General features: G+C 45.9%; 1 protein-coding gene across 1 annotated transcript in view; it reads right to left on the bottom strand.

Annotated features, from left to right (window-relative positions):
• Positions 1-2981, bottom strand: part of LOC115853301 (ATP-binding cassette sub-family C member 4-like) — a 166779-nt gene extending 163798 nt beyond the window's left edge. Inside the window, 1 exon segment of the mRNA XM_060287854.1 lies at positions 2776-2981. Within this exon segment, the coding sequence (XP_060143837.1) occupies positions 2776-2981 (206 nt within the window).
• Between the last annotated feature and the right edge of the window lie 9857 nt (positions 2982-12838).

Raw genomic sequence — 12838 nt, 5'->3', positions numbered from 1 at the left:
GTGTCTGATTATCTTCATAGCTGTAGGTTCTGCAGGTGGGATTGATCATATTTTTTCCTATTAAATCTGTCATCAGAGTGGTTTGTTGAAATGTGTACTTCGTGACTTGTGATTGTGAGCTTGTGTTCCTGCAACTTTACTCACGGAAACGAAGGGAAGGAGGGAGAGAGGAAGTAAGGAGAGAGCAAGGGAGAGAAGGAAGGAAGAAAGGAGAAAGAAAGGAAGGGAGGGAAAAACAGGAGAGGAAAAGGGATGCACACATCTAAGCTTGGAAGAGCAATGTACTAAGACGTCATAGGAGGCAGAAACTCAGGGGAGGGGATACAGACAGTGATCAGGGTAGGCTGGAGTGTGCCCTCTGCTGGTAGCTGCTGAGTGGTGCCGAAAACACCAAGTCCAGATGGAGTCTCAGGCCGCCCTCCTCAGGACAATGTGCTGATTTGTCTCCCAGGACAAGAATTTCCTTCTTTTTTGCAGGCAGGTGACAGTGTGAGGGAAAGATAGGGTAGAAACAGGAAATGCTGGGCCTCTGACAGGAGATTATCGTTTGATTGTGGAAAATAGGAATTCAGTCACTTTCCTCCACCCTCCTCGACCCCAACAAAAGCTGAAAACCTGGAACTGCTTGTGTCCTGGGGGTGAGGGGACTCACAGGACACAGGACATTCAGTGTTAAAACCTAGAGCATCTGGGCAAATGGAAAGGGTTGGTCACCCTGATCTCAGTACCCTCATCTTTCTGGGAACAATAATAACGATAGCTGACGTTTATTCAGCACTTTCACTGTGCTCTACATGTATGATGCCATAATCTTCACACTAACTTAGGAGGGGAAGTATTTGTGATGTAATAAAATTTATGAGCCTGGAAGGGTTCACAGATTTCCACCCCCCTTCAAAGAAAACCTGGAATTACAGCTCCACTCACAGCACCCCGCTGCCATCCCTCTAGCCGAGTGTTCCATGATTTAAACTGGCTATTTCTAACGTTTCTGTCTTTGCAGACTTAATTCTTCCCCTTTTTTCTACAATTAATTATGATGGATTCTTCCCTCCAACCTCATCTGCATTTGCCTTTTGAATTCCAGGAAGCTTTGCAAAAGCTCAAAAACAATAAAATTTGGTATCTCTTAGCAATTTTGACGATAGATAGTGATCAAAGTTCAGCTGAATTCTTCCAGAGAAATCACCTCTTCTTTCCCTTCCGGAGGGGTGGGGGGAGGTGAGCTAGGAATGTGCTTATGCCCAAAACATTTACAGACTCACCCAGGTAGTGTTTCTCTCGGTTTTCTTTCTCATGTTCCAATCCTCTGAATCTTTATGTCAGAAAGGAGACTTTAACCTGTGTTTACATCTGAAAAACAATCAAAGTGCATAAAATTCTGGCAGGCAAACTAAGATACTAATAATTACTTATAGACAGAATTGTTTACTTAATTTTCAGTGCTAGTTAGTAAATATTTGGAAGAATGTTTGACGGGGCTCTAATTAAACCCTGAAATCAAGATATTGACCAAAAGAGGTGGATATTAATGTCTTTAAGTTTAAAAAAAAATCTAGCTTAAAATTTGATTTGCATGATATAAGAAAATAAGTGGTTTTTCATTTTAAATTGCTGGGTTTTCTTGGCCTCACCGCAAGGCTTGTGGGATTTTAGTTCCCCGACTAAGGACTGAACTCCAACCTGTGGCAGTGAGAGTGCAGAGTCCTAACCACTGGACAGCCAGGGAATTCCCTGGGTTTCCATCTTAAATGTAGAACCAAGCATATCTTTTCTGAGAATTCGACTCATGATGAAGAAAAATACAATGTACTAAGAAAGGGGTTTATCACTCTTCTTTTTTTTCAGGAGAGCTCTTTCCCCTAAACACATACAACTACTTTCCAAATGAAGTTAATATGAATTGAGAGCAGATAAAACAAAAGAATTTGCAGAAATCTGAAATTCCAGAATTCCCCTCATTTGGGATAAATTCATTTATTATTTCCCTCCCTCCCTCTCTCTTCTCCCTTCCATCTTCTTGTCTGTTGTTTCCGTTCCTTTCTGGCTTTCATTTCTGATTTTAGGTGCAGATGGTCGGGTTCATCGTATGCCTCAGTTCATGACGTAACAGCCTCTTTGCACTGTGGGAAACTGCTCTCTTGTTTGATTCCTTTTGTCCCTCGTCTCCTCTTCCATTTTCCTCTCTTCCATAAACAAACCACTGTCCTCTGGTGTTTATTGTGCCTTCTTTTGTTCTGTATTCTTTTAAAAAGGTACATGGTTGTTTGATGTGCAGGTTTTATTGATTTATAAAAATGTAGTGTATAAAATATATTGTTCTGTTAATGTATCTCACTCTGTTGTTTTTTGTCAACACTGTACTTTTAGGACTCTTCTGTGTTGCTCGGAGCACAGCTAATGATTCTAACCTAATGTCACAGTGTCAAAATGTAGGCAACTTACCTTCAAATGGTTCAGAAAAATAAGTATATACAAAGCAAAAGTGGCAAGACATTGTGGATAACTGATGAACCTGGATGAGGGTGTCTGCGTGTTCTTTGCACTATATATTCAACTTCTCTGGTTGAAAAATTTCAAAATAAAATGTTGGGGGAGAAGAAATAGGAAATCATAGAAACATTAACCATGCACAATGAGAACTGTGTGTAAAAAGGCTTCCATGTCCTCAGAAGCATCAGTCAGTCTCCCAGGCAGGAGTGGAGACTGCATTTCGCGACCACGTGGGGCAGCCCCCTGCTTCCCTGAGGTGAGCAGAGTCCCGTGCGGATTTACTCTCCTGGGAGGTTGGAGTCCTGGCTTCTTTTTTCCGGTGTCTCCATGTCTGTCTCCTCCACACTCAGGGCTGCTCTCTGGGGCCTGGGCAGAACCAGGCCTGTGTGGACCAGGACTTTCCCCAGGTGTGCAGCTCCCAGGTTTTTCCAGCCCAACTGTGGCCACCTTTTCCTTACCCGTCTCTTCCTGTTGGTGGCTTCCTCCATCGTCAGCAACCCCTCCTTTGTCTTCTTCCCCCCAAACCCAAGCTGCTCTCAGCAGGGCACCTGCTGTCATTTGAGGTCAGTGTGGATTTCAGTCTGTGTGTGCCTCCCAAGGATAAACGTTTTTTTGTTTGTTTGTTTTTGTTTTTGTTTTTTTTTGCGGTACGTGGGCCTCTCCCGTTGCGGAGCACAGGCTCCGGACGTGCAGGCTCAGCGGCCATGGCTCACGGGCCCAGCCGCTCCGCGGCATGTGGGATCTTCCCGGACCGGGGCGCGAACCCATGTCCCCTGCATCGGCAGGTGGACTCTCAACCACTGCGCCACCAGGGAAGCCCAGGATAAACGTTTTTAAACTCAGTGACTGATGGTTTAATGTGCCCCCACTTACCTCCATCACTCTAAACAGTGTTTGCTATGTAAATACAACTTTAAGACAGTCCCCGGCCTCTTTTCCAACAAATTGTTGTCCCTTAGCCCCTCCTACATAGAAATTATGGGTTCTCAACACCTTAGCCCTTACCTGTACTTGTTATGTAGGAATTACCTGGATGCGATGTTAGCCTCCACGGGCACCGCTGAGGCTACCCCAGGGGTCATGGATCAGAAAGACTCATGGTCCAGGCTTAGGATGGGGTGTGAGCGGGACACAAGGACCACACTGCCTGAATCCCAGATCATGCAAATTTCATATGTCCTGTCTTTCTTCTCTCTCTCCCTCCCTCTCCCTCTCCCTCTCCCTTTTTCTGCTGCATTGCCTCCTGGCAGCACGCACGTGAGGACCAATATTGCGTGTTGAGCAAGCAGACCCAAAAGACAGCAGGCATGGGGGCCAACACACCACCTGCTCTATCAGAGAAACTCAGGTGTGCACACCTGGCCACAGCTGGAGCTTGCCAGTTAGCCTCCTGTGCAGCTCAACGTTCTTCTTCACTTTTCTCGGGCAGAGCACATACAGGACCAGATGGGATATACTGGGCATCACCGATGTGTGGTTGACGTGGGCATGACCCAGCTGCCAGCTTAGAGCAAGCACAGTGACTTGGTCTCTCCATCTTTCTATCTATGAAGAATAAAGCTTGTCCCATTGTATATTCCTTTTATTCTGCTTACTTTTAGCATGGCTTTCAGATGATCAACTTACTTATTAGCTATATCTAATATATCCGATTACGTTTGCTTATGTTTCATAAGCTACTTGCTTACCTACTATCTATACTTAACACTTAGGAGTTTCATCCATTCTGCCTGCATTTCTTGTCTCCTAAGCAGAATTGACTACTGCTGAAGAATATAGAAAAGGCATAGTATAGTACTTGAGAGGCAGGCTTTGGTCTCTGTCAAAGAAATTCCCAGCATTCACAGTCATGTAGCACAGGTTTGGACAAAACAAATCACCTTCTTATTGTCCTAAAATGAACCCAGGCAGGGAAATGGGTCATAACTTCCGCAGAGGAGTCAGGAAACACTAGCAGATGTACAAGTGAGGATGAGTAAACATGTACCGGGCTTTGTTAGTCCTGCTTACATTTCACATTTATGGAAGTGGGGAATATATATATTGTATATATGTAAGAGAGAGAACATATATATTGTATAATGTAAGAGAGAAGTCTGTATATGTAGATGTATGGTATATACTTCTGAAAGTGCTACTACCACAATACCTCTGCACATTTGTACTTCTGTCTTTGAATCATGCCAGAAAAAGAGGAGTCAGTACTACATTAATAATAAAATGCTCCGGGACATCCCTGGTGGCGCAGTGGTTAAGAATCCGCCTGCCAATGCAGAGGACACAGGTTTGATCCCTGATCCGGGAAGGTCCCACAGGCCGCAGAGCAACTAAGCCCGTGCACCACAACTACTAAGCCTGCGCTCTAGAGCCCGTGTGCCACAACTACTGAGCCCATGTGCCACAACTACTGAAGCCCGCAGCACCTAGAGCCCATGCTCTGCAACAAAAGAAGCCACCGCAATGAGAACCCCGCGCACCGCAACGAAGAGTAGCCCCTGCTCGCCGCAAATAGAGAAAGCCCACGTGCAGCAACGAAGACCCAATGCAGCCAAAAATAAATTAATTAATTAAATGAAATTAAAAAATAAAATAAAATGCTCCTTGTAACCCATTTTTGCTCCTGCGATCCTCCCCTTTTCCATTTCTGTCCACATAAACATTTCCTGTTCCTGCCATGAGTCAGTTAAAATGGGAACATGAATTTCTTTGAGCATATGACTTAATGTTATTCTGTTAGAAAAGGAAAAAAAAAGAGAAAAGAAAAGAACAGCTAGAGAGCTCTGCTGTCACTCCAAATAAAGCAGTCATGCTTCCCAAATACTGTGGATGTAGTGTGGATCCCCACAGTTGCCTTCTTTGGCCACCAGATGGCGCCATGCACCATTAGGACACTAATGGTGGCTGCTGTGCCCGCAGCTCTGCAGGGTTGGGGCCCACGGAGGGCGCCTGAACCCGAGGAAGCGAGTGAAGGCTGAGGACGTGAAGGCGGTGCAGAGCAGAGGCGGGGAATGTAGACTTTAGGATCAAATGGCTTGCTTCCCAGTCCCAGCTCCCCCGTGGCACCTTCGCTTTAGATTCGCATGGAGAAAGGGAGAGGCCCTGCTCAGGGGAGGTCATTCGACGGAAAAAAAATGGAATGATGCTGTGGACCCCCAAGCACAGCACCCGGAACTCACTAAGCACACAGCACTCGTCTGGGGCTGGAACATGTATAAATTCAAGACTGTATTATGTTTGCTGAGGGGACACCATCAATGAGACTTTGCATACACAAAGGACTTCTATCTCAGTTACCTCTAATATTTCTCATACTGCAGAAAGGGGAAACGGAAGCCTAATCTATTGAACAGATTCGTGCTCAGCTCGTTCATAAAGCCCCTGAAATGTACCCCCTCGCCTCCCTCCTCTCTCTCTGGTTCCATCTGTCAGCAACACAGCTGGGAAAGTCTTGCCAGGATAAGGTGCTTATTCCCCAGGAACAGCCCACAGTTGCTGAAGACTGGGTTTTGCTCCCCTCTTCCCAAACGACATGCCACTGATTAATCTTTTATTAAAAGGAATAAGTTGTCGTGGGGGGTTGTTTTCGGTTATTGGTTTAGTGATTTATTTGTTTTGAAGAAGAAGAAGGAAAAGAACCATGAAAAGAAAGTTCATGAGTCATACCTGGCACGACACTGACTTTTTTCCTTTTCTTTCTATATATATATAAAAGCAAAGGCGCAATTGCTTTCATAGCATGGATCATTAATAGATCCCTTTCCCACCTTAAAATTCATTTTTAAATACTTTAGTGCACCATTAACAATTGAATAATTGAGCAGAAATAGAGATTTTTAAGAAAAACTAATGGTTGACATTCTGCTATGTTACTCATTTTGAATGAAAGCTGTGGTTTAGGAAAGACTTTTGGCTCCTTCAAAAATAAAAAGGTAGGGCTTCCCTGGTTGTGTAGTGGTTGAGAGTCCACCTGCCGATGCAGGGGACACGGGTTCGTGCCCCGGTCCGGGAGGATCCCACATGCCACGGAGCGGCTGGGCCCGGGAGCCATGGCCGCTGAGCCTGCGCATCCGGAGCCTGTGCTCTGCAACGGGAGAGGCCACAACAGTGAGAGACCCGTGTACCGCAAGAAAATAAAATAAAATAAAAAGGTAACAAAGTTTATATTTCAAGATGCTTATTTATGCTCAACATCCCTAACTATTAGAGAAATGCAAATCAAAATTACAATGAGGTATCACCTCACACCAGTTAGAATGGGCATCATCAGAAAATCTGCAAACAACAAGTGCTGGAGAGGGTGTGGAGAAAAGGGAACCCTCTTGCACTGTTGGTGGGAATGTAAACTGATACAGCCACTATGGAGAACAGTATGGAGGTTCCTTAAAAAATGAAAAATAGAATTACCATATGATCCAGCAATCCCACTACTGGGCATATACCCTGAGAAAACCATAATTCAAAAAGACACATGCACCCCAATGTTCATTGCAGCACTGTTTACAATAGCCAGGTCATGGAAGCAACCTAAATGCCCATCAACAGACGAATGGATAAAGAAGATGTGGTACGTATATACAATGGACTATTACTCAGCCATAAAAAGGAACAAAATTGGGTCATTTGTAGAGATGTGGATGGATCTAGAGACTGTAATAGAGTGAAATAAGTCAGAAAGAGAAAAACAAATATCATATATTAACACATATATGTGGAACCTAGAAAAAATGGTACATATGAACCGGTTTGCAAGGCAGAAATAGAGACACAGATGTAGAGAACAAACATATGGACACCAAGGGGGGAAAGCAGCCGGGGGGTAGGTAGTGGTGGGATGAATTGGGAGGTTGGGATTGACATGTATACACTAATATGCATAAAATAGGTAACTAATAAGAACCTGCTGTATAAAAAAATAATAAAATTCAAAAAAATAATAAAATTAAAAACTGTAAAAAAAAAAAAAAAGATGCTTATTTATTCAACTAGAAATACCACAGTGCCAACTAGGGTGCCAGACACTTTCTAGTCCCTCTGGTGGAGGCAGTAGAAAAGTGGTATCAAATTACACTAATTTATATGGGAAGAAAAATAAATCTCCTCCCACACTTTGCTATCATCTCCAAGGGTGCTCTGGGTTTTGTCCAGGAATCATCTAGAGGTCAGGGCACAGGTGCATGACAAGCCCTCCATTCTCGAGTCTGCCCTGCGGCCTGAGGGCCTCCTGGAGCCAGAACCCCACGGTCCCTGCTGGAGGAGGTGTGGGCCCCCCCCAGATCACCTGGGAAAGCACCTGGGAAAGCCCAGAACTACTTCCTCTCCTTCCAATCCAGCACACCCAGAATTCTCCCTCTTACAGAGCTGGTTCAATGAAAACCACACCTGAAACAGCCAGCTGTGTCTCTGTGTGTGTATGTGCTCAAAATATGTTTTTAAAGGCGCTTAACTGGGAATCCTTGAATAAAGCACAACTGTATTTAATCCTTCCTTCCTTTTAATCACAGATTCCAAATAATGATATTACTGTAAGCTCTTTAAATTCTGGCCAAAACAAATCTCTTGGGGTTTTCAAAATCCTCTTTCACTGGTAGTGAAACAAGCCTGTTTTAAGAAGCTGCTGTCACTCTGTAAGCAGAAGCTGGTGGCCACCTAGACTGCACGGTGGCAGCAGAGAGACAGTCAAGAAATTGTAGGTAGAAACGTTTGGACTTGGAAACGGGCTGGAGGAGAGGGGAGAGAGAGAAGGCAGGTCATAACAATTAGAGTGTTTGGGAATGCACGTCTGGCCGTGTGGCAGTGCCCTTACTGATATGAGGGAAAAGGCAGAGCACGCTAGACATCAGTGTGTGGAGCTCAGAAAAGACATCAGAGCTCCCTTCGGGAGAGACTGAGCAGAGACACAAGGAAAACTGGGAGAGGGTCCTGTCGAGGAAGTGAGGAGAAGAGAGTGTTTCAGTGGACCCCGTAGGCAGTGGTATTGGAGGCCACGGAGAGGCCAACACAAGCAAACTGGAAATGTCTACTGGACATAGAACAGGGAGGTTCCTGGTGATCTCTGCAGAGGGTTTTGTGGCATCCTGGAGGTGCAGGCAGACCGAGGCGGGTTAGTGAATGATTCAATATTGAAGGAGTAGAAAGAGTAGTGGAGACAATTTTTTAAAGATGTTTTTCTTGGAAAAGAAACAGGCAAAAGGCAGTAACTGAAGGGGGCTGAGGGTTTAAAAGAATTTTGGGGTTTTTTTTGTTTGTTTTGCTTTTTGTTGAAATACAGTTGACATATAACATTGTATTAGTTTAAGGTACACAACATAATGATTTGCTAGATGTATATATTGCAAAATGACCACCACAGTAAGCCTAGTTAACTAACATCCATCACTACACAGTTTCAATTTTTTTTTCTTATAATGAGAACTTTCAAGACCAAATCTCTTAACAACTTTCAAGTACACAGTAGAGTGTTGTTAACTATAGTCACATGCTGTACATTACACCCAGGACTTATTTATCTTGTACCTGGAACTCTGTGCCTTTCGATCACCTTCGCTCCTTTCACCCAAGCCCCCTGCCCCCATCCCCGCCTCAGGCACCACCAATCCGTTCTCAGCATCTATGAGCTTGTTTCTTGTTTGTCTGTTTTTTCGATTCACATATAAGTGAAATCATATGATATCTGTCTTTCTCTGTCTGACTTCTTTCACTTAGCATAATGCCCTCAAGGTCCATGAGAAAAACGTCTGCATGTTTATGTGCTGATGGGAATGATTCAGTAAAAAGGAAGAATTTGATGATGCATAAGAGAGATTGGGGAAAACTGCAGAAGCCAAGCTTTGAAAAGGCTCCACGGAATGAGAGTCCAGCAGCACTCGTGGGGTCATCTGCCTTTGTCAGGGAGTCGGGGGAGGGGTGTGCACAACTTGGGCTCTTTTGCTAGATAAGGGGAGCTGTCAAAGAATCCACTCCCCCTCCAGCCTCACTACAAAGTTAGAGTAAAACCAGCTTCAGCCAGAGATATTTATTAGGCCAACAGTTATCAGCACAGAAGGCACAATACCATTCATGCAACCAGTTCTGCAAGCTCGACCCACTCCCAGCTCGCCAGCCTTGGAGGGTTAGTAGGTTGTGCGTATGTCCATGTTCCCTGCCACCGCCACCGACCCGGCAACCTCAGCCTTGGCCATGTGCTTTGCTCTGGCCACTGAAAGGTGAGTGGAAGTGATGTGTGTCACTTCCAAGTAGAGGTTTTAAGGTCCTTCCTTTGGTCTCACCATCATTCCCTGCCCTGTGCCTTGAGACCAGTATATCCTACAGAGGGGCTCCTTGCTCAGGCTCGTGGGATGAAGGAGATGCAGGGCAGGACCTCAGCCGATCTGTGGCCAACATGCCAACAGCTTTGGTTGCTGGAAGCCCCTGAGAGTCAGGGTACTATTTGTTACCAAAACACAAGCCAGCTAAGACTGACTGATACACACGAATTCCAACCTACTTTTCCCACTCTATAAAGGATTCACTTGGACAACTTTCCCAAAGCAACAGTCTGTGCCCTCTTTCTGATATCGCGTGGTCAGAAATTTCCCTAAACCAATTTCCTGGACCCAGGAAGCCACGAGTCCCATCTGTAAGAGGTGCAAGCTGCAGGCTTCAGTGGAACTTTTCCATGTTCATGTAAGGCAGGTAGGTGTCTGAGGCAGTGGAGAGGGTGGTATTTTCAAGCTATTTTACCTTGTCCACACATCAGATACTTTTTTTTTTTTTTTTTTTTTTTTGCGGTACGCGGGCCTCTCACTGTTGTGGCCTCTCCCGTTGCGGAGCACGGGCTCCGGACGCGCAGGCTCAGCGGCCATGGCTCACGGGCCCAGCCGCTCCGCGGCATGTGGGATCTTCCCAGACCGGGGCACAACCCATGTCCCCTGCATCGGCAGGTGGACTCTCAACCACTGCGCCACCAGGGAAGCCCCAGATACTTTTAATGTCCCCAAGAAGTGGCCCTTTCTAACATCCATCACTCAAACTAACAGGCCAATAGTTTTGCAAATAAAAACCCATTTGTGGGGCTTCCCTGGTGGCGCAGTGGTTGAGAGTCCGCCTGCCGATGCAGGGGACACGGGTTCGTGCCCCGGTCTGGCAAGATCCCACATGCCGCGGAGCGGCTGGGCCCGTGAGCCATGGCCGCTGAGCCTGCGCGTCCGGAGCCTGCGCTCCACAACGGGAGAGGCCGCAACAGTGAGAGGCCCGCGTACCGCAAAAAAAAAAAAAAAAAAAAAAAAGATTTTCCTAGAGGCACGGTGGCATCAAGGGGTAGGGATTCCACTCTTCAGGCTGCTTGGAGGCAGGGCAGGTGATGAGGAAGACTCCCCATCACAGTTTCCTTGGGGACATGATGGCCAGTGTCCCCTCGTGTCATCCCCAATTCTACTGCTCTGCTGCTCCTACTCCTTCCCATGCTGCTGCTGCAGCAGTGCTTTCAAAGCCTCTCTACCTGCCTTCTTTCTCTCCTCTTTCAAATACACCTTTTTATCTTCAATTCTCTTGCTTCCCTCCTTGAAAAGAATAATTTTTTTTTTTTTTTGGGCTGCACCATGCGGCATGCAGATTCTCAGTTCCCTGACCAGGGATCAAACCTGTGTCCCCTGCAGTGGAAGCGCAGGGTCTTAACCACTGGGCCACCAGGGAAGTCCTGAAAGAATAATTTTTTTAATGAACAGATTTATCTGTTGTTAGCTCAGTCGTATGAAAGTGGGGGAAAGGAAAAAGCTCAGAAAAAGTCAGATGGATGATGTGAAAATCTGTGGAGCTCATACTACAACATGGGTGAACCCTGAGGACATTATGTTCCGTGAAATAAGCCAGACACAGAAGGACAACTAGCGTGTGACTCTACTCACAAGGCACGTAGAGGAGTCAAATTCATTGAGACAGAAAGAACGGTGGTCGCCAGGGGCTGGGGGGAGAGGGATAAGAGGCTGTTGTTTAACGGGTACAGAGTTTCAGTTTTGCAAAATGAAAAGCATTCTGGAGACTGATCATAAAACAACGTGAATGTACTTGACACAACTGAACTGTACACTTAGAAATGGTTTCGATGGTAAATCTTATGTAATTTTTACCATAACTAAAAAGAAAAGAAATCTCTGGAGGCACTCTAGAAAGCCTGGATCAGATGATTTATACATGACAGAGAAAATACCAAATAGCAGGAAGAAAACAAGTTACAGACTGTTCATTCAAATCACCTGTGTCCCTGTAGTTCCCGGTCCTGAGTTTATCCAGCTCGAGGCTAGGAGACTCTAAGCCCAGGAAGACCAGCATTGAACAACAAATGTATTTCAAAGAAGCTATTAAGAACACTACCTTTTTTTTTTTTCCTCTTTCAGGTCAGGAAAGCTTTGCCAAGACAAAACCAACAGGTAATTAAGAACTGGTGCTGTTAACCAGCCGCTTCTGTTTTCATTCATAGTAAGAGAGCTTCCAATTTCCCTATGGAAAAGAGGCCTTGATCTCCATGATAAACCCAGACATGCAAAGGATGGGATTAATTGAAGTCCTCTTTGGCCTTTGTCCAAGTTGGCTCTGGGAAGTTTGGCAAGGTATAGGGACATCACTTGGAAAACTCAGATTAGACAAAAAGCCACACAGGGGAGCTCCCTGGGGAAGTGGATCGAATGAATTAAGAACTGGGCCCAGAGTTCACAGGGGAACCTGTCAGGGACCTCGCCGGCAGATGACTCCCAGACCTAGAATGCAGAGAAGAGTCTCCCTACCGACCTGCCAGGGGCTGTGTGTAACCTCAGGGGTGCATCGCTGTGCATGCATTTGTGGCCGTGCTTTTTAAACAGAGATGTAGCGCATACTTCACTCACCTTCCCCAGAAGAGCAGGGCTGAGGCCGAGAGAAGCCTTGTCGTGTCTCCATAACCGGCCCCCTGACTGCTGAGTGAGCCCGTGACTGAGAGGTGGGGAAGAGGATGAGACGAATGAGTGTCCCCCAACCCCTCGGCCGGTCCGCCCCCTGCCCTGCCCCCACCATCTCCACCCTTCTATTCCCCTCTGCCCTTGTATCTGCCCTTGGACTTGCCCTCACATCCATCCGGGTCTCCCCAGAGTTCTGTCTCAGACCTGGACTCTTTCTTAAGCTAACTTCTCTGTTGTTTAAAAGCTTAGCCCTGGATATTTGAGTGGCTTGACACAGAAGGACAAGGAGGGGAGGGCTGAGGATGGAAAAGGCATGAGGGTCTGAGGTATTGATTGGCTTCTTCGCTCAGCTTTCTTTTTTTTTTTTTTTTTGCGGTACGTGGGCCTCTCACTGTTGTGGCCTCTCTCGTTGCTGAGCACAGACTCCGGACGCGCAG

This window comes from Globicephala melas, chromosome 18 (assembly GCF_963455315.2).
Source record: "Globicephala melas chromosome 18, mGloMel1.2, whole genome shotgun sequence".
Classification (NCBI taxonomy): Eukaryota; Metazoa; Chordata; class Mammalia; order Artiodactyla; family Delphinidae; genus Globicephala; species Globicephala melas.
Note: the sequence above shows the minus strand (reverse complement) of the source record. Positions and strands in the feature narration are given on the sequence as shown.